General features: G+C 45.7%; 2 protein-coding genes across 2 annotated transcripts; one reads left to right on the forward strand and one right to left on the reverse strand.

Moving 5' to 3' along the window:
- Positions 1–481: 481 nt before the first annotated feature.
- LOC309337207 (uncharacterized protein) lies at positions 482–2,500 on the reverse strand. The gene is made up of 2 exons (XM_081853950.1): positions 2,462–2,500; positions 482–1,348 (listed from the first exon to the last, which is right to left on the reverse strand). Exons 1-2 carry the CDS (start codon positions 2,490–2,492, stop codon positions 651–653), a joined length of 729 nt encoding a protein of 242 aa, XP_081710076.1. The 5' UTR covers positions 2,493–2,500; the 3' UTR covers positions 482–650.
- Positions 2,501–4,597: 2,097 nt separating this feature from the next.
- LOC309336653 (uncharacterized protein) lies at positions 4,598–20,768 on the forward strand. Its single transcript, XM_081852755.1, has 5 exons — positions 4,598–5,104; positions 10,451–11,537; positions 12,497–12,644; positions 17,372–18,544; positions 20,459–20,768. Exons 2-4 carry the CDS (start codon positions 10,749–10,751, stop codon positions 18,541–18,543), a joined length of 2,109 nt encoding a protein of 702 aa, XP_081708881.1. The 5' UTR covers positions 4,598–5,104; positions 10,451–10,748; the 3' UTR covers position 18,544; positions 20,459–20,768.
- The last annotated feature ends 1,713 nt before the right edge of the window (positions 20,769–22,481 follow it).

The raw sequence follows: 22,481 nt of genomic DNA on the forward strand, positions 1-22,481 counted from the left end.
ACTTTGGGGAAACTTGTACAGAGGAGAACAAATGGAGGAGAGAAATCATTTGAGCGCTCTGAATATGACGGAAGGTGCACGCTAGTCTTTGTGAACATCAGAAAGTCCACACAGGAAAGAAACAATAATGATGTTCAGATTCTGTGGTTTGACTTGCCCATGTGAACTAGTATTATTCATCTGTTCAGTTCTTAGTCTGCCCACCCAAAAAGGCCATACATTGTTCTCTCTTCACCCCACCCCCCATTTTATCCTCCCAACAACCCTGTGAGGGAGGCTAGACTAAGAAAGAACAATGTCAGCTAGTGTGCGTTGTGTCTAGGCCTGCACACACTGTGCATTTGAAGCACATCACCCCTTGGAAAATGCAGTCGATTTCCATATTTATAAATGAAATATATACAGGAAATTTATATCATATTTCACAATATTACTGTATTGTGCTAATTCTTGCCAGAAGTTGCAAAGGAAAACAAAGCCCTTGGTGGAAATTGTGTTTATCAGTTAGAGGGGAAATAGTGGCACCGAGTGGATGTTCTAGGTATTGCAAGAGATATTTCAGGGGTTGCCAACTTGGTGTCCTGTATGTAAGAGAGCGAGAGAAAGAGGAAGGGAAAAGAGTGACACCTCTCCCCCAACACTCCAAGCTTCTATACATGTTTCTCTCCTGCATGGGTTCTCTCGTGAATCACAAGCCAGAGCCTCCGACTGAAGCTCTGGCCGCAGCATTTGCAGTAATAGGGTTTCTCTCCCGTGTGAACCCGCTCGTGCCGCAAAAGGTTACACTGGATGCTGAAGCTCTTCCCGCACGCCGAGCACTCGTACGGCTTCTCCCCCGTGTGGGTCCTCTTGTGCCGCACAAGGGTCGACTTCTGGCTGAAGCTTTTGCCGCAGGTTAAGCAGCTGTAGGGCTTCTCGCCGGTGTGGATTCTCTCGTGAGCGACAATGTTTGCTCGAATGTTGGACGTGGCCCCGCAGTAGGAGCATTTGAACTTCCTCAGCCGTTTCTTCTGGTTCTTGAGGAGGTCCAAGCTCTGGCGGAGGCTCTTCTCGTAGTTGGTGCTGGCGATGCTGCTCCGCGGGCACGTCCTGTCACGGACGACGCTTTCGTGGAAAGTCTGGCCGCTTCCTTCGCAGAGGAAGGCCTGCTGTGCTACCTTCCACAGATAGCTTTCCTGGTGCCTCTCTGGTCCCCCCTTGTTTCCAGGGATCTTTTCCAATTTGGGAGCCTGGAGGAAGTTATCTTTGGCTCTTTCTAAGGATATTCCGCTGCATCCCACAACTCCAGACTCGGGACTTTTCACATGAAAGGGCTCCTCTTCGTTCTCCAGCACTGGGTCTTGGACTCCTAGGAATAAACAGAGAATCATTATCTGTGGGCATGAGATAGAGCTTCTGCAAAGACCTGAAGGAGCACCTCCACCCCCATCATTCAGCCCGGACATTGAGGTCCAGCTCCAAGGGCCTTCTAGCAGTTCCCTCAGTGTGAGAAGTGAAGTTACAGGGAACCAGGCAGAGGGCCTTCTTGGCAGCGAGACCCTCCTGTGGAATGCCCTCCCATCCGATGTCAAGGAGATGAAGAACTGCACAACTTTTAGAATACATCTGAAGGCAGCCTTGTATCAGGAAGTTGTTGCTTTTTTGTTTTTTAAAAAAGATTTTTTTTGATACAACAAGAAAAAAGAAAAAAAACACAAAATACCAAATTACACCACAGGAATAACCATAGACACATAATTTACTTAGCAAACAATAAAACATATATTGGTCTTAACACTAAAGACCCGACCTCCCGTCTATTCCATATTTTGATTTCATATTACTTATTGCCAATACACACTTTTGTCATAATTAAACTTTTTATTAATATATCTAATTTCTTATATCTACCTTGCAACTATTACTGAAGTTCCTCGAAAGCTGCAACAGAATTTAAACTACTATATTTATTTTTCAGATATTCTTTGAAAACCTCCCATTTTGAAACAAATTCCTGTTTTGATTTATTCTTTATTTTTTTCTGATAGACCATCTAATTCGCCATATTCTGTCAGCTTTGGATCCAATCATGTATAGAGATTACTCTTCCATTTTGCCGCGATCAGAACTCTTGCTGCTGTGGTCGCATATAAAGAGATACCCTTCCTCTTTTACGGAATATCCGGATCTGTTATTCTGTATCAGGAAGTTTTTAATGTGCTGGAAGCAGCCCGGACTGGCTGGGAAAAGCCAGCCAGATGGGCGGGGTATAAATCTGCCTTGCTTGAAGAAAGTGCTAGATTTCATCTCAGCATCTCTGGGAAAGGCTGGCGAAACAGAGCTGCTGCCAGTCAGTGTGGGTAATACTGAGCCAAACTGGCCAATGGGTCTGGCTCAGGTTAAGGCAGCTAGCTTCCTATGTTCTTCTACCAGTGGGAAAGGGGCTCCATAAGCTGGCCGTTTTGCACACACCAATCCTTACCCAGCGGTGTGACTTCAATGGACAGCTGCATCTTTGCAGAGTCTGTTCCTGCATTGCAGGGGGTTGGACTAGATGATCCTCAGGGTCCCTTCCAACTCTACAATTCAATGATTCTATGTATCAACACAGGTTAAAACTCTGCTTCTAAAATGGAGGACTTTCCTTCGACCTGCTCTAAGTGGAACATCCTCCCACCCCATGATGTTGGCCGTTGAAGATCCTGTTAATATTACTTTGAGCGGTGCATTTTATGAACTGTACTTTTACTGTGCATTTTCTTTTATACCGATATGTACTAATCTTCTTCACGACTTCGGGCACCTTTAGGCTAAAAAGTGTTTTATAAATAAACAATTCCATACCAAAACAAATAAAAACAGGAATGTGCAGATCCGTACCATGCATTTAAAGTGCATAGCTTCTGCCAAAGAATCTTGGGAACTCCAGTTTACCCCTCACAGAGCTACAGTTCCCAACACCTTCAACAAACTCCAGTTCCCATGATTCTTTGGGGGAGTTCTAGGTGCTTCCAAGGTATGGTGTGGACATGTAGCTTCATCTTTTAAAAACTCTCATTCTCTCCCCCTTTCACACACATACATGCAATGCACACCCATTCCCGGTCCTCTCTAGGCAACAGAGCTCTGTGCAATTAACCCCATGAGAATCTCTGCAGAAGAAGCGAGCTGGGTTTCAATGAAATGACTAGATGTAAAAATTAGGGCTGCTGCTGCCCCTATCCGCCCCCCCCCAAATACCACCCTCCTGACGAAATGCCTAAATCAAATGATATAAAATGAGAAGAGGGTGGGGAGAAAACATGAGTTGCTTACAACCCAAGTCAATGCATGTTTACTCACTAAGAAGTCCCAAGTGTGTTTTCTCCCAAGCAAGTGAGCATATTCAGTCATTCATTCCAGGGGTAGAGAACTTGTTTCATCCTGAGAGCCACATTGCCTTCTGGGGTGGGGGCGTGGGGGCACATGTCAGCAGGGGCCAGAGAAAAAAGTGGGTGGTGCAAGTCATTGAAATTTTGCCTTTGTGCAGAAAGCTACTTTCTACAACAAACACCCCTCCTCTAGCTAAGTAAAAGCACACAGGGGGGGTGCGAAGAAGGGCCAGAAAGGGGGTGTGAAGGGCCACTTTAACAGACAAACACGGTTCCCCCATTGATTCTATTGCACAGTATACCCTGCCCTTTTCCAGGGAAGGTCCTCTCCAGGATGCTCACATATTTTTTTAAAAAAAAAAATCATTAAAATATGTATCAAAATGAAAAGGGAAAAAAAGAATAGCATCACAGCTTCAACGCTGTTCAAAGTTTCTGGGGAATAAACTCCACGGAAATCAGTGAAATGTACTTCTTTCTTTCTTTTTTTGTTAGAGCGTTTATTAATTTTCCAGTAAAAAACATCCAATTAACATATCAAATCATAATCCAATAAAAATAAAAAAATGGGGGGGGGATGAAAAGGGAAGTACGATCTGGGAAACGCAAGGTGGAAAACAGCAATGTTTAAAACAGCATAAAGCAGGAATGCTGAACCCAGTGCTTTCCTCCCTAGAAAGGTTGGTTGTTAAGTGCTACACTTTTTAACAACCAAAAAGAGAGATGTGCTAGTACTGCGTACCTTTGAGTGCCCCCAGGGGGGGAGCACTGGCTGATTCTATGGGCCTCAAGTTGTTGTTGGGACTCCTGCTCCCATCCTCACTCATCACGGGAACAGTCACTACAAACCAGGGGTGCAATCCTAAGCATATTTATTTCATAGTTTCACCACTTTATTCGGTGAGTTTTTATCCCCAGCTGAGCCTGCCAAGGGACGCCACCTAAATCATTAGAAGCAACCACTGTAAACAGGCAGAAAATAGACCGTGATTATCTCAAGTTTAATTATATTTGCTGTTAAAAAAAGAAAAACTGGCACAGCAATTGCAATTCCGCTACAAAGATCGAGGTCCGTGACAGCTGACAGCTGCCTTTCATCTGCTGCAACATCCCCCCTCCCCCTCTTCCAGTCAAAGGGGAGGGGCCGGAAGAGGAATCCAGGCCGTTCCATGACCTTTCAAGCCTATCTAGGAAATCGGTGCTCTCTCTCTCCACTTAACCCTTTCAGGGCCCCCTTTTCAAACAAAGGATCTTCTCTTTCATCGAAGGAAAGGGGCGGAAAGGCCAGCGTGACCCCCCCCCGCCCCCGCCCCCTTTCAGATTAATACAGCCTTGCAGGTAAGATGCCAGGTTCCCCACCCCACTAGGCAGAGCACATGCCATTTTAATGCCGAACCTTCTCTTTAAAAAAAAAACAGAAATAAAAATGCATAGTCCGTGAAAGCGCCCCGTGGTTCTCTAATGGTTAAATGAGCGCAGTTCAGATGGCTAGAGAGGAAGATGGTTTGGGGAGGGAGGAGGAGAATCTTCCTTCCTGCCGAATGCAATCTTCCGGAGCTGGTGGTCGCCGCCTTCTTCTTCTTCTTCTTTCTCCCCTTGCAAAATTTGCAAACTGTTCTGTTGCTTTTTGTTAAAAAATAAAATAAAATGCATGCCTGATTGTGTTTGCTCGGAAGCTGCAGGTTCCCTGCCAAGAGCCCCTGTCATCGCAGCTTCCATTGGGAGGAGCCGGAGGGAGGCCTCGCCCGGGACCGGTAAGTTGGAAGGCGGGTTTGCCTGGTTCTTGGGGAGCAGAAGAGCTGCAGGCGGGGGAAGAGGGGGGAGGGGAGGGGGCCTCGACATCCCATAATTGCACTCTCCTTCCGCACTTCCATTCAACAGTTGGGTGTGTGTGCAATGTAATTAGCGCTGTGAAAATCCATGCTGCGGGGAAGAGGGAAAGAAAATCTCAGACAAGTAATTGCAATAAGAGCAGTAGGGCGCCAGCCCTTTCACTAAAAAGCAGTCAGTTCCCCCAAAGTCTGTTGGGACCATAAAGTCTTAACTTGCTGGTGGAAGGACAAGGAGGGAGTTCCATAGTCTGGGTGCCAACGCCAAGAAGGCCCTGCCCTGCGCCCTCAGCAAGTGTCCCTGCGAGAACAGCCTCCCACAAAGATCCCAGAGATAAGGCAGCTTCATATGAAGCAATGCAGTTTTTCACATGCCAAGGACCCATCTTGTATAGGACTTTACAGGTCATAACCAGCACTTTGAATGGCCCTGTTGTAACAAGGGTGTCATATCCTACTTTTAACCATCTCCGGTCAGCAATCTCTCTGGGGCCCTTTGATCCCGTTGAGCATTTTGCAATGGCGGCCCCACCCAGAGTGTGTTACAATAATCCCAAAAGGATGTAACTCAGGTGTTTGGAAGACATTAGAGCCAACGAGGTTTTGGTTTCATATCAAACTCCACTTAAACACATACCGGAACTTCTTACTTGCCCTTTACCCACTAAAAAAGAGCGGTGATAATCTTATTTATTATACTGTGTTTATTTATTTGCTAGTAGTACTTTACCTGTCCTTCACAAGCAGGTCGCTGGAATGGACTACAACAATATAAATACAATATTAAATTGAAATAGCTTTAAAGTGGTGCATCTCAAAGAATGGGCTCGTAAGCCACCAGTGGGCCTTGGGGCTCCTTTCAGGTGGGCTTCCATAACACAGATTGGCTGGTGGGCTTTTCATGTGCCTGCCATATCTCCTAGCCATGCTGTGGCCTCTAAATTGGGCCAGTGCCGTGGCAGAAGCTCTTGCCAGGACTAGTAGCTCCTCATTTCCTGTGCAAAGATGACAAGGAAGCTGTGTGTGTTTAGGGATGTAAGGCCTCCCTCTTCTGAGAGGAGGCCAGAGGAGGTAAAGGTAAAGGGACCCCTGACCATTAGGTCCAGTTGCAGACGACTTGGGGGTTGCGGCGCTCATCTCGCTTTATTGGCTGAGGGAGCCGGCATACAGCTTCCGGTTCATGTGGCCAACATGACTAAGTCGCTTCTGGCAAACCAGAGCAGCGCACGGAAACGCCGTTTACCTTCCCTCCAGAGTGGCACCTATTTATTTACTTGCACTTTTAGGTGCTTTCGAACTGCTAGGTTGGCAGGAGCAGGGACCAAGCAACGGGAGCTCACCCCATCGTGGGGATTCGAACCGCTGACCTTCTGATTGGCAAGCCCTCTGTGGTTTAACCCACAGCACCAAGGGTTAGTATTATTTGAAGTACATTCACCTACAAAGGAAAGTTGATGTTCATTATCACAGTGTCTTAAAAAAAAACTGGGACTATAATGGGATAAGAGAATAAAGGTGTTTTTGGAAGAAAGAATAAACATAAAACTCTAGGGGGAAGGGGGGAGAAATTGCCAGCTTGAGGTAGGGGTGGGAAAATAAGGTACCAGCTGAGTGTGGAAATGTTGCAGGAATCTCCAGTCAGTGACGACAGACACTGGATCTTTCCAAGGAAGGTCAGCATTTATTGACCTGCGCAGGTGACCCCAGTGAGATATCTCTCAGGGATTGAGGCCCTGAGCCAGTTTCGGGGGCCCTTCTTATAATGAGTTACAAACGAGCAGGCAAAAAAAGAGGGACTTTACTCAAGCAGGCAAAAAGAACAGATTAGCTTCTTCGCTCCCCCCTTGTTCGCCCAAACTGCAAAGTAAGAACTTTCTAGTCTCTCCCCCACCCCACTCCTGTTCTGTCTTGTCTGCATCTGCCAGCCTGTGCTGGTTTCTTGCCCATACAGCTGACCTGTGCAAGTTTAAAAACAGACACCAGACATCAGTTAGCTCGTCTTCTTGTGACTGACCTTCTTGAATAGCCAGTTTACACAACATTTTGTGGCAAACTCAAAAGTGGGGGTTATGGGGGTCGTTGGGTTTCTCTCATTTCTTATCAGAGCCACTTTCTGTATAAAAACAACTTCCAGGGCACAAGAGCATGTGCAAAGCTCTATTACACAAGTTTCAACAAATAGATTAATTCCTGCATTTTCTGAGAAGGCATGCATACAGATGGCTAGACTGCTTACAGAGCAATTTCTGAGGGGGGCGGCGGCTATTGGGGCATATAGATTCCATTTCCTCCATTCATCAGTAGGAGAACAGGAAAATATAGTACTCTGAGAGGCATGTGGGTGTGAGAAGGGGGAAAGCCATCTCCATTTTGAGCCTCTGGTTCAGCAGATTCCACAATATCCCTAGAGAAAATGTCTGTACAGTGGTACCTAAGGTTACATACACTTCAGGTTACAGACTCCGCTAACCCAGAAATAGTACCTCGGGTTAAGAACTTTGCTTCAGGATGAGAACAGAAATCGGGCTCCGGCGGTGCAGCGGCAGCAGGAGGCCCCATTAGCTAAAGTGGTGCTTCAGGTTAAGAACAGTTTCAGGTTAAGAACGGACCTCCGGAATGAATTAAGTACTTAACCTGAGGTACCACTGTATTTAACTTGAGGGAAGCTGAGCTATGGTACTCCTTGCCACTGACTCCCCATGTGTTCCCACGCTCAGTTCAAAGTGCTGGTTTTAACCTTTAAAACTCTTCATTCATTCAGTGTTTTATCTGTATGCTTCTTTTCCACCCACCCCACCCCCCAAAAAATTGCTCAAAGCGGCTTACAACAAATGAAGCCGAAATGTATTTCAAAGCCAAGCACTGCGAAACAATTACAAAACTGCATAATAAAACAACAACACGATATCAAATATAGCAACATACAAAACAACGGCAACATTTCAGTACTATAAATGTAAGAAGATAGCATAATATCCAATAGCAGAGTTAACAAGGAAACTTGACACTTTCACCTTGGTCCTGGAAACACCTTTCCCATGATGTTATTTTTATTCATTCGTTCATTTATTAAAATTGTATACTGCCCTACAGTCAAAGATCACAGGGCAATTCCCAACAAAAAAATTACAAAATGTGAATACAAAAGACATAATAAAACAAAAACAAGCCAATAGCGCCCCCTCCCACAAACACATTTAAAAGGCCATATAATGCTAATCAGCCAAAGGCCTGGTTATAGAGAAATGTTTTTGCCTGCCACCTAAGAGAGAGAGCATTCCACAAATGGGGAGCCAACACAAAAAAGGCCATTTTCATGTTGCCGCCCTCCAGGCCTCTTGTGGAGGAGGCATATGAAGAAGCACCTCAGATGATGATCTCAGGGCTCAGTTGCTCAGAGTCCCTCTCCTCCTACAGCAACTTGCAGGTCTTCCAATGACAAGAGGTGGGGTAGCTGGAAACACCTCTCCCATAATGTTGCTCTTCACGGCTTGGTGACAGAATGCTCCACATGTGCCTGTTCGTGTTTTCACCTGAGCAAGCTCAGTCTTGCCTGATCTTGGAAGCTAAGCAGGGTCTGTACTTGGTTAGTACAGTGGTACCTCAGGTTAAGTACTTCATTTGTTCTGGAGGTTCGTTCTTAACCTGACACTGTTCTTAACCTGAGGTACCACTTCAGCTAATGGGGCCTCCCGCTGCCGCTGCACCACCGCTGTGCAATTTCTGTTCTCATCCTGAAGCAAAGTTCTTAACCCGAGGTACTATTTCTGGATTAGCAGAGTCTGTAACCTGAAGCGTCTGTAACCCGAGGTACCACTGTACTTGGATGCAAGACTTCCTGGGTATTACCATAGAAACTGAATTTCTGGTGGTGGCATCTTAATTATAAAATTCACTCACCTGATGTCTGCTTTGGTGTAATTCTTGCATCAAAGCTTTAGAAAAAAATCCTGGCTTGTTCTAGGGCAGGGGTAGGCAACCTAAGGCCTGGGGGCTGGATCTGGCCCAATTGACTTCTCAATCCAGCCTGCGGATGGTCCGGGAAGCAGCGTGTTTTTACATGAGTAGAATGTGTCCTTTTATTTAAAATGCATCCCAGGGTTATTTGTGGGGCATAGGAATTTGTTCATTATTTTCCCCCAAAAATACAGTCTGGCCCACCACACGGTCTGAGGGATGGTGGACCGGCCCACTGCTGAAAAAGTTTGCTGACCCCTGTTCTAGGGTAACTGAGTGGGGAGCACAACTCTGTACACAGCCTTGAAAGGGTGGGAAATGAATGCGCTAAAATAAATCACTCCTTGTAATAATGCGCTCGCATGTTGAGCGCTGACAACTTTAAAGCCACAATGGGGTTGCGTAGAAACAGAGGGAGGTATAGCCAGGATTGGTGGAATCCAAATAATAGAATCATAGGATTGGAAGTGACCCTGAGGATCATCTAAGCCCAACCCTCTGCAGTGCAGGAATATGCAGCTGTCCCATATGGGGATCAAACCTGCAACCTTGGCGTTATCAGCACCATGCTCTAACCAACTGAGCTATCCATGTTTGCTGATGTACAAGAATATACTGCCGGGCCCCAAACACGGTTCCATGGGTGATTCTGAGTCAACTCCCTGGGACAGTTTACTGTTGTATATTGTTGCTAAATTTAGTGTTGTACATTGTTTTAATTGTCTGTTTTAACCATATTTGCACAGCAGTTTCTAATGTTGTGAGTGTCCTCTATTTAAGAGGCTTCTACTCTGCAGCCTCTTATAGTTGTTTTAACTGCGAGTCTTGTAGTTCTTATGCTCTTACAGTTGTTTTAACTGTGTGTCTTTGTTTGTTTTTAGTTCCTATCTGTTTTAATTATCAGTTTTTTATCCATCCATTATCCGTGTTTAATCTTGTATTTTATCCAGATGTTTTATCCTGTGCCTGTTTCCATGTCCTAATTTGCTCTAACAATTATCGGTTAAAAAAATCCTAACTGCTATTTTATCTATATGCTTTTTTAATCCTGGTCTGAGACCGTAATAAAGTTCATTCATACTGCCGGGCAGGGGCGAGGGGCGAGGGGGGAGTAAGTGGGATTGGAGAATGAAATGAAGTGTCCCGGCTAACTGGAAGCATGAAAAGCAGCCTTTCTCTTTGGAGGTGAGGACACAATGCACCATTTTTTGCTGCAGGTTCCACTTATTAAAAAACAAAATATACTTCTTACTAGGGAGAAGAGCAATGTTTTCCTTGTTGCCTCACTTGTTGTTTGTGCTTTTTGTCCTACAGGGCAGCCCCAGACAAGCAAAGACGTCTGAGGAAGATTGGCATCGGCCTGAGCTCTTGGGGGTCTGCTTATTATCATTATTATTATTTATTGAATTTATATATCCCCCTATACCCGGAGGTCTTAGGGCGGTTCACAGAAACTCTTATCATGGCTGGAGTTCTGCTTTGACTTGCTGTAATTGCAGTTACGAAGCAAAGAAGCTTTCCACTACGTCGGCCTGAAAGGGGATGGAGGGACAGAGCTTAGCTAGGATCGTCGCTTATTAAAAAAAAGAGAGAGGGTGGTTGTGGGTGGAAAATGACAACAGAGAAGGCAGCAGAATTCTCGCCCCTGGACCTTCATGAGTTTGACCAGCACGTGAAGCCAGAAATAAAAATGGAGAGGCGAGAACGTGGATCCAGGAGAGGGCTGCAGAGAACCGGGGAGACCTCCCTGGCCTCCGAGGTGGAGACGGTTATTGTTGCAGCATCGCCGCAAGGCATTAAACAGGAAGTTGGCGAAGGACCGTCGTCCCGGCAGTGGGACGGGCAGTGGCAGGACTACCCAGATGCCTCGGAGTCCCCTCTGTCAGGGCAGGGAGACCTGGAACTGGAAGAGACAGGATTGACGGACGATGTTAAGGATTCCCTTTCCCACTCCGAAGGAGCAGCGTCCACCAGCCGGTGGGCTAAAGGCAGGACAAGGCCCCGGCTCGGGACGGGACGCACCCGGGCAGCCCAAGAGGCCCAAAGTGTGAAAAGCGACAGCGGGAGCAGCGACGAGCAGGCAAGCGAGGCCGAGGCCACAGAGTCCATCAGTCCCGAATGCCAGCGCCAGCGCTTCCGTCAGTTTGGCTATGAAGAAGCCGAGGGGCCGTGGGAGGCCTACTGTCAACTGCGGAAGTTTTGCCACCAGTGGCTCATGCCAGAGAGGCACACCAAAGAGGAGATCCTGGAGCTGGTGATTCTGGAGCAATTCTTGGCCATCCTGCCCCCAGAAATGCTGAGCTGGATCAAAGAACGCGATTCGGAGAGCTGCTTCCACGCTGTAGCCCTTGCTGAGCATTTTCTCCTGAGGCAGCGAGAGGCTCAGAGGCAGGACCAACAGGTATTTTCTTCTCAATGGTCCTGAGCTGGCCGTGCTATTGGTGGTAGGATGTATGTAAGTTGTGGTACTTAGCTGGCGGCAGTAGTGGGGAACCTGGGGTCCGTGGGCCTAATTGGGGCCACTTAAGCCTCCCAGGTTGTCTTGCCGGGCCATTTGAACCCTGTGCCTTTGCAAGCACAGATGATCACAGCAGCAAGCACTGAAAAATCAGCTGCCCATCAGTACCAGCAAAGCCAAACAGGTCACCTGACATTGTTGTGGCGTCAGGTGATTGGCAGGGGTGGGTCAGGATCCAGCCCGCTGGCTGGACCTGGTTCCCTTTCCCTGGCTTACGGGATGAGTCATTCTGGTAATAGTCGCTTTGTGTGACTGGGGGAGATGCAAACCAGGTCAAGCAAAAATGTCCCATGGAGCACTTTCTTTACAAGGAAAGGCTTTTTTGCTTCCGGAGGGGGGAAGATGCAACAAAAGTGGGTAGGGACATGAGCGAGATTTACAGCATTCATGCATAAAGTAGAGGAAGAGACAGAAATGTTTTTGTTCTTTGCAGTGCTAGACTTTGCAGCAGGGTGATTGGGGTGGGAAATATCCTCCAGTGAGATTGATGATGAGTAGATTCAGGACATGGAGTGGGGTGGGCAGGAAACCACACTTCTTCAAGCAAAATGTGTGACTGAGCTTATGGAACTCGCTGCCACAAGATGAGGTGACAGCCACCTGCTCAGACAGCTTTAAAAGGGGATGAGGAATTAGTAGCGAGTGAGGTTACCAATGGCTCTTTAGCCACGATAGGTGAATGTACTATATACATCTCTGACTTGGGGAGGGCTGTTGACTTTTAGACCTGCTTGTGGGCTTCCCAGAGGCGGAAATGGGATGTTGGTCTGATCCAACAGGACTCGTCTTATGGACTCCACCCCTGCGCCATCCTGGACTGAAATTCTCTCCCGTTGTTTCAGGTGGGGATGAAAGAGGAGGCTGCTATGAATTTCTCTGCGGGAGAAGGTTCTTCGATGGATCTGACCCTCAGGCAGCTCTACAGGGAGGTCAAGGAGGAGGGTGAAGATGAGGAGGAGGAGGAGGAAGAAGAAGCAGCCAGTGTGCTAGGCAAGGATGAGTTGCACTGGAAGCAAATTGTACACTTGCTTATCTTGCTCTTGTTTCCTTTTCAAAAATTCTGTTACATATGCCATTTTGCTCTGGGGACAGGCAGATGTTCCCATAGCTGAGTACTGTAATAGAGCACATGTTCCACCACCTAAGTTCATAGGTTCGATTCCTAGCATCTCCCAGATTAAAAAGGATTGAAAACCAGCTGACAAGGAAGCCTTCTTTGAAAGGTTACAGACAACATACAAAGCAGAAAATATTGGGCTCAATGGACAAATAATTTGGCCTGGTATAAAACAGGTTCTATGCAGTGGATCTGTTAGATAAATGAGGCACTGCCCCAACAACTAGGGCAGGGCGATATATTGCTATGTCACTCAAAACCAGTTTGAAGTCCATATCGTGATATGGGCTTAGTTATTGACGTGGCAATATATTGAGAATTGTGTGTGTGTGTGTGTGTTGTGCAAAAATCGCAATGTGGGGGAAACCGCGAAGCCAGCCTGTGGCTTTACATAGCTCCATCCTTATTTCAGACATTGGGATATATTCATATATCAAGATGTTTAAACGTAAAGGGACCCCTGACCATTAGGTCCAGTCATGGCCGACTCTAGGGTTGCGGCGCTCATCTCGCTTTACTTGCCGAGTGAGCCGGCGTACAGCTTCTGGGTCATGTGGCCAGCATGACTAAGCCGCTTCTGGAGAACCAGAGCAGCGCACGGAAACGCTGTTTACTTTCCCGCCGGAGCGGTACCTATTTATCTACTTGCACTTTGACGTGCTTTCGAACTGCTAAGTTGGCAGGAGTGGGGACCGAGCAACAGGAGCTCACCCTGTCGTGGGGATTTGAACCGCCGACCTTCTGATCAGCAAGTCCTAGGCTCTGTGGTTTAACCCACAGCGCCACCCGCGTCCCTATCAAGATGTTTAGCTGGTGATATATCACGAAGTTGAAAACCAGCTCCATCCTTATTTCAGACCTTGTCCTATATCATGGGTAGGCAAACTAAGGCCCGGGGGCTGGATCTGGCCCAATCGCCTTCTAAATCCGGCCTGCAGACAGTCCAGGAATCAGCATGTTTTTACATGAGTAGAATGTGTCCTTTTATTTAAAATGCATCTCTGGGTTATTTGTGGGGCAGAGGAATTCGTTCATTTCCCCCCATATAGTCCGGCCCCCCACAAGGTCTGAGGGACAGTGGACCGGCCCCCTGCTGAAAAAGTTTGCTAACCCCTGTCCTATATCAATAGATCACAATGTTTAGCTGGCGATATATCGCAAATGTTGAAAACCAGATATGGCCCAGCCCTACCACCAACTTCAAGTTTTCCTTTGCCAGCTGCCTTTTTTTTAACCTTTTAAACTTACAGCCACCCCATTGATTCTGTTGGTCTGCTTTCCGCCCTACCAGCTCCAATGGGCACCAGCCTCCACTGCTTAAATGCTTATTGCAATTATGGCATGCAGGACCTGCAACAATGTGTTACACCCTGGAGTGCCTCTTTTCAGGATTCCAGCCACTTCAGCCCATTCCCTCTCCTGGTTTGCTGTCCCACAGCTGCCCCTCCTCCCCTAAAATGTCAATCATTATTCTATGGCCAGTGAGCAAGTTCATCTCTCCATTGACTGTTTTGTGGGTCCCCCCCCCCTTTTAGGGTTTTCTTCACCAGATTATTTGTGTGCACTTCTGCAAATCTTGGGGTTCCGCACACCCTCTTCTGTGTGAATGGAGTCGTTCTGCCATGGGCATAGCAAATAAATAAAAATATTTAACTAACTGACCAATCGCATTGCAGGTAGCTTAGTTCTTCCTTCACACCACCCCAAATCCTGTGTTGTTGTTTTTTTAATAATATTTTATTAGGATTTTTAATACAAATGCAAAAATTAAAGAGCAATTTAACATGTTTTATAACATATTTTCATAGCTTCTTTGGACTCCCTCACACCTCCCACTCCCATTTACATCAATAAAATTTTTTTATCAGCAATTTATCAACTTGTTTGCATTCTTATGTCCTACTCATTTTACATATAATTAATAATTCTCTAAGAATAAAAGAATTTTTATGTTTTCCTCAATCTCACTTTATCATCCTGATTCCAACTATTTTAATGGTGCTCAATTGTTTATGATCTAGCATCCTTATTAACATTCAACCAAATTACAATATTTTTGTAGATAAATCTTGAATTTCTTCCAATCTTCTTCAACCCTCTCCTCTCCCAGGTCTCGAATTCTGCCGGTCATCTCAGCCAGTTCCATATAGTCTATCAGTTGCATCTGCCATTCTTCCAGTGTGGGTAGATCTTGGGTCTTCCAATATTTAGCGATGAGTATCCTTGCTGCCGTTGTTGCATACAGGAAAAAAGTTCTGTCCTTCTTTATCACCCTCTGGCCAACAATACCCAGAAGGAAGGCCTCTGGTTTCTTAAGGAAGGTATACTTAAATACCTTTTTCAACTCATTATATATCATTTCCCAGAAAGCCTTCACTTTAGGACACGTCCACCAGAGGTGAAAGAATGTTCCTTCATTTTCTTTACATTTCCAACATTTATTATCAGACAGGTGGTATATTTTGGCAAGTTTAACTGGGGTCATGTACCATCTATATATCATTTTCATTACATTTTCCTTCAAAGCATTACAAGCAGTGAAGTTCAACCCAGTGGTCCACAACCTTTCCCAGTCATCAAACATGATGTTATACCCAATGTCCTGTGCCCACTTTATCATAGCCGATTTAACCGTTTCGTCTTGTGTGTTCCATTTTAACAGCAAGTTATACATTCTTGAAAGTACCTTAGTCTTAGGTTCTAACAGTTCTGTTTCCAATTTCGATTTCTCCACCTGGAACCCTAACTTTTTATCATTTTTAAAAACTTCTTTAATCTGAGCGTAGTGTAACCAGTCTTGCACTTTGTCCTTTAATTTCTCAAAACTCTGCAATTTCCAATTGTCTCCATCTTTTTCTAATATTTCCCAATATTTTGGCCATCTGGCCTCCATATTGGGTCTTTTTCGGGCCTTAGCTTCCAGAGGTGAAAGCCACCTTGGAGTTTTGTTTTCCAATAAGTCTTTATATTTTGTCCAGACATTAAACACTGCTTTTCTGACAATATGGTTCTTGAAGGCCTTATTGATCTTAACCTTATCATACCATAAGTATGCATGCCAACCAAAAGCGTTATTAAAACCTTCCAAGTCCAGTACGTCAGTGTCTTCGAGAAGTAGCCAATCTTTTAGCCAGCAGAAAGCTGCGGCCTCATAGTACAACTTTAAGTCCGGCAGGGCAAAACCTCCTCTCTCTTTCACGTCAGTTAATATCTTAAACTTAATTCTGGGCTTTTTGCCCTGCCAGACAAACTTAGATATATCTCTCTGCCACTTCTGGAAGCACTCCGCCTTGTCCACAATCTGTAGTGTTTGAAACAAAAACAACATTTTTGTCAATACATTCATCTTGATGGCAGCAATTCGGCCTAACAAAGAAAGTTTCGATCTTGTCCAACGGTCTAAGTCTCTCTTAATTTCTGACCAACATTTATCATAATTGTCCTTGAATAGACTCAGATTTTTTGCTGTTATGTTTACCCCTAGGTACTTTACTTTTTTAACCACATTTAGTTCTGTCTCTCTCTGAAACAGTTCTGACTCTATATCTGTCAAATTTTTTCCCAATACCTTAGTTTTCTGTTTGTTTAATTTAAATCCCGCCACCCGACCAAAGTCTTGAATCAATTGTAATACTCTTTTCGTACTAGATTCTGGCTCCTGCAAGGTCAAAACTAGGTCATCTGCAAAAGCTTTAAGTTTGTATTGTTTCGCTCCGACCTGAATTCCTTCCACCAACCGATCCCCTCTAATCATATTCAAGAGCACCTCCAGAACCGAGATAAATAACAGTGGGGAGATAGGACAGCCTTGTCGTGTTCCTTTTTCAATTTTGAACTCTTCTGTAACCACATTGTTAACTATCAATTTGGCCTTTTGTTCTGAATAGATTGCATCAATCCCATTTTCAAACCCCCGTCCCACTCCCATCCCTTCTAAATTTCCCTTCATAAATTTCCAGGAGACATTATCAAAGGCCTTCTCCGCATCTATAAAAATTAGCACTGCTTTTGTGTTGATATTTGTTTGCAAGAGTTCCAAGATATCAATAATGTTCCTTGTATTAGCAAACAAATGTCTGCCTGGGAGAAAGCCTGCCTGGTCCTTGTGAATTACTTCATTCAAAACTTTTTTCAGTCTGCTTGCCAAAATGTCTGCAAATATTTTGTAATCCACATTTAAGAGAGAGATGGGACGGTAGTTCTTAAGTTGTGTCTTTTCAGCTTCCGATTTTGGTATCAATGTGATAAAAGCTTCTTTCCACGATTCCGGCGCCTTCTTCCCCTCCATAATTTCATTGCTAACCTCCATCAATGGTTGTATCAAATAGTCTTTTAATGTCTTATAATACTTGGAGGTCAGCCCACCTGGCCCTGGAGATTTGCCCAGTTGCATGTTCTGAATGGCTTGTTCAATCTCTTGTCGTGTTATTTTGCAGTTCAGGATTGATCTATTTTCTTGTGACAATTTTGGTAGTCCATTCTTTCCCAAAAATTGTTTAATCCAAATCCTGTGTTTTGGCTACATCAGCAATGCCACTCGCGACCTGAACATCAGAAATAGAAAGAATGATGGTTTTCATTATTCTTATATTAATATCAGGTGACGAAGGTCAGGATGAAAATGACGGGATGCCACTAGAAGGAGAGAACTGCCCGGACTTTGAGGAGACAATTTCAAAACCAGCAGAGCCAAAGGAATATGGAACAGAGGAGCATAGGAATGAATCCGTTGCGCCGGAGGGTGAAACGGCAGCAGAACAGGCAACCCCCAAATTAAAGAGGCCAAGTGATAGATTATTCCACGGCCTCAACAGACATCAGAGGAACAACTCGGGACAGGAACTCTATGACTGCTCCGATTGTGGCAAAGTGTTTATCTCCAGAGCTGGCTTCATCATGCATATAAGAGTCCATGGCCGGGAGAAGCCGTACGAATGTGCAGACTGTGGCAAAAACTTCCGGCGGAGCTCTCATCTCAATAACCACAGCAAAATCCACGCGGGAGTGAAGCCGTTCAAATGCTTGGACTGCGGGAAGGGGTTCAGTCGGAACTCAAACCTTATTTCACATCAGAGAATGCACACGGGCGAGAAGCCATACTCGTGCTCCTCCTGCAGCAAACAGTTTTGCGACAAGTCGAGTCTGGTGAGACACGAGAGGCTTCACACTGGAGACAGGCCGTACAAATGCACCGCATGTGGGAAAAGCTTCAGCCAGAGCCACCATCTCATAACACACCAGAGAAGCCACACGGGCGAGAAACCGTACAAATGCCTGCTCTGCAGCAAAAGTTTTTGCGATCGATCGACTTACATTAGGCACCAGAAAAACCACACAGGGGAGAAGACTTTCAAATGCTCTGAGTGCGGCGAAAGTTTCAGCCGGAACAAGCACCTCATTAGACATCAGAGCATTCATACAGCCAGGGAGCTGTACACGTGCTCAGATTGTGGCGAAAGCTTTTGCCGCCGGTCAGGCCTGAAGATGCACCAGAAAATCCACACGGGGGAGAAGCCGTTTGAATGCACAGATTGCGGGAAGAAGTTCAATCGCAGCACAAACCTTATCAGCCATCAGAGAATCCACACTGGAGAGAGACCCTACGGATGCCCTGACTGTGGGAAAAGGTTCAATCGCAGGACACACCTTGTTAGCCATCAGAAAATCCACGGACCGAGGAAAGAGTCTCCAGAAACGATCAAAACCGAAGAAGAGCTTCCGTCTGACGATGTCTTTTTGCACCCGTCTTATATCATCACAAGAACCCTGTGAGGTAAGTAATTGAATTGAAGAACTGAATTGAATTGAGTTGTAAAAGTCCATACAAATACTCTTATTGGGAGAAGTGGCCTGATGCCCAGGCAAAGTGTATTTCATGCAGATTGTTGGCCTGTGACCTTTTGCATATTTCATTTGTGTCCGCCAGCTTTTTTATTCCTTCCCTCTTTCCTTTATTTAATCTTGTGACTCCTTTGCTCTCAAATGTTCTATCAGACCCCCAGAGAATTACTCAGGCACCTTCAACTCCCCAACCCTGCTCCCCAGTTTCAAGTTTAAAACTCCCCTCTCTCCATTGAAATTACGTGGTACCTCGGGTTAAGTACTTAATTTGTTCCGGAGGTCCGTTTTTAACCTGAAACTGTTCTTAGCCTGAGGTACCACTTTAGCTAATGGGGCCTCCTGCTGCTGCCACGCCGCCGGAGCACGATTTCTGTTCTCATCCTGAAGCCAAGTTCTTAACCCGAGGTAGTATTTCTGGGTTAGCGGAGTCTGTAACCTGAAGCGTATGTAACCCGAGGTACCACTGTATAAACCTGGCTGCAAACTCTTTGCAAAGTCTGCTGCACAAATAAACCTCATTCCTTGCATGTGACTTAGTTGAATCCCACCCTCTCTCTGTGCCATACTAGTTTAAAACAAACACAGAGCATCGTTTTCAACCTATGCAACCCTGACCCAGGTTTATCCCATAACTGAGAACTAACCCTAAATTTATTTATGGAACCATCAGCAAATCACCTAGACATCTATCACTAGATCCTGATCTACCGTCTTCTGCCCATCCTTACCACTCAGTGGTAGAGCTCCGACTTTGCCGTCAGGTTCAATCCCTGCCATTCCCTGTATTAAAAGGACTAGGCAGCTAGCACTGAAAACTAGGTTGCTAGTGATAAAGTCTGCCCTGAGATCTGCTGCCAGACAAGAGTGGATAACACTGACCCAGGGAGACAAATTACCCGACTTGGTAGAAGAAAGGCCTGGTGTGTTTTGAAAAACAGAAAGGTCACCATCCACACCATATTTTTGAAGCACATTCCCCACCCCGGGGAATCCTACAGGTGCTGGTTTCTTGAGGCAGTGGCGGACTTGGGTTCTATGGCTCCCTGTGCGAGGCCTAAATTTGCCCCCTACCCCAGCCCTCACACTGTCTTCCCAAAGGCTTTGGGAAGGAGGCACTGCAAAGCCCAAGTAAGGAGGTGCCCAACTTTGGGAAGAAGGTATGAAAGCTCTGACAGGGCCCTAAAGTAAGGTTACCAGATTTTTTTCAATGAATTCGGGGCACTTTTCAACTTCAATGGATTTTGTCAGGGGATTGATTTGTAAATCTGGGGACTTGTCCCCGGGAAACGGGGACATCTGGTAACCTTACCCTAAAGCATGGGTAGGCAAACTAAGGCCCGGGGGCTGGATCTGGCCCAATCGCCTTCTAAATCCGGCCCGCGGACGGTCCAGGAATCAGCGTGTCTTTACATGAGTAGAATGTTTGCTTTTATTTAAAATGCATCTCTGGGTTATTTGTGGGGCATAGGAATTTATTCATTTTATTTTATTTTTCCAAAATATAGTCCTGCCCCCCACAAGGTCTGAGGGTCAGTGGACCGGCCCCCTGCTGAAAAAGTTTGCTCACCCCTGCCCTAAAGCTTCCCCAGCTTCCCAGAACTGGGAGAGCACTAGCTAGGCTTGGGGAAGGAGGTGGGAGGAAATTATACCTCTTTGAGGTGGGAGGAAATTATACCTCTTTGGGGCGGGAGGTGAGCTACAGTTCCTGGGATTGTTTTGTGCTTTTAAGTGCATGGTGTGGATGCGACCAAATATAAGTTTGAAAAGAGGGGGCTTGTGGGTTTGGGTAAAGACAAAAGCAACAAGGATGTATACATGCTTTTAAAAGAAATCCATTCTTATGCAGGGCTGGATCTGAAGAAAACTGAAGAGTAGAGACCCCTAAAGGATGCCGTTGTCAAACTGAATTGGAACCTGATCATCTCTCTTCTTGTGGAGCGGAGTTTCCGTCCAAGTGGAAATCGAATGACTTGCTGCTTGGCCGAATGAATTCTCTGCTCTCTGGTTCCTTTCCCCCTTGTGATTATAGTTATCTCCCCTTCTTTGCTCCCCTGTGGATGTACCTCATCTTCCTCATGCCTTTTTGAAAAGTATGCATCTCTTTATGCCATTTGTGTGCTGTTTGGAAAAATAAATAAATAGAAGGAAGAGTTGGAGACGGATGAGATAGACATTTGTAGACCTATGTAGCTGTAATCCTGTGTGCACTTAGCTGAACACAGCAGGGAATTACTTTGGAGTAAACCTACATCGGATTAGGTTGTGTAAATGGGCTTTATAGCTGCTGGCAATGGGGGTGGTTACTTTTGTATGGGGTGGGGGGGGTGGGATTAGGTTCTTGCTCATTTTGGTGTTTTTGATGTTCCTTCAACCCAAAGGGATAGTTGGCAGTAGAGGTGGAATTATTTGTGAGCCGGATCAAAATAATTGGTGGTGGTGTTAAAGTGGGTTTTGATATATTCATGGAGGATGGGCTATTTTTCAAGGTATACAAGACCTTTTGAATGTTCACATTCAGCACTGCAGCCAGCCAGCCAGCCAGCCCGTGATGCCCTCTCCTAGGATATTCCATTCCATTCCCCTCTTCCGAACAAACACATAACACTTGGTTGCCACTGAGCATGCTCAGTCCTTATTGGGCTGTTCTGGATTTTTTAATATTGCAGGGTTAGGGGGTCTTTTTTTGTATTTCTGCAAAACCTTGGTGTTCCCTCTGAGCATGCTAATACCTCCCTTCTTGTTTCTCGGTGACCCGTTTTTGAATAAATGCTGTGAGCACTCAGCACCTGAGCACACCACAAGAGGTAACGATAACTATATGGAGCCCCCTGTTTATGAGCAGTTTACCTGCGAGAGTAGTTGCTGATAGTCAACAGCAGGGAGGGGTTGTTTCCTTTGTGCCCCCTTGGCTTTGCAGTGGGGCTATTCTGGCCCCCCTCCCAATGCAGAGTAGCTCGGGGGGGGGGGGGATCAAGTAAGAAAAAACTGGTTTGATTTTGGACAGAACGTTTCCTCAGAGTTGCTGCTTTGTTAAGGATTACGGAACCTGCTCAGAAGGAATCTACTGCCTTTGCTTTGTTCTTCTTTGGTTACTTAAAATTTCCTGCTCTTTTCAAAAAAATTAAATAAAATGTTTTTTTTTATTATTAAAAAAAGTTAGTCAGGTTTTTTTTGTGAGGGTGGGTGGCTCTGATTCACTTTCTCCTGTGTGTCTTGCTTAAGACTGGGGCCCTGTCTGCACGTTACATTTAAGACAGTATCATATCACTTTAAACAGGTATATCTTCTCCCTAAGAACCATGGGAAGTGTAGTTTCAAGGGTGCTGAAAGCCTTAGAAAAAAACCCTCCCCATTGCCCACACAGAGCTACATAGTTCCCTGTGAAGAGGGATTGTCTGTTAAACTACTCTGGGAACTGTAGTTATGTGAGAGGAGTAGGAGCCGCCTCACAATTCTCAGCATCCTTAAACAAACTACACTTCCAAGTGTTGTTTGGGGGTGTCTGTAGTAAAGGAGGGGATCTAAACCCACCATCTAAGCCAACATCACAATCCGATAATACGTGGAAGAGAAACAGGAATGGGGAATGTGGGGTGGGTGTGAAAGCCGTAAACTATACTAACTCGTTCATTAGGGACGTGGGTGGCGCTGTGGGTTAAACCACAGAGCCTAGGACTTGCTGATCAGAAGGTCGGCGGTTTGAATCCCTGCGATGGGGTGAGCTCCCGTTGCTCGGTCCCTGCTTCTGCCAACCTAGCAGTTCGAAAGCACGTCAAAGTGCAAGTAGATAAATAGGTACCGCTCCAGCGGGAAGGTAAACAGCGTTTCCGTGCGCCGCTCTGGTTCGCCAGAGATGGCTTAGTCATGCT

This window comes from Podarcis erhardii, assembly GCF_964252035.2.
Source record: "Podarcis erhardii genome assembly, chromosome: 2".
In the NCBI taxonomy this organism is placed as follows: domain Eukaryota; kingdom Metazoa; phylum Chordata; class Lepidosauria; order Squamata; family Lacertidae; genus Podarcis; species Podarcis erhardii.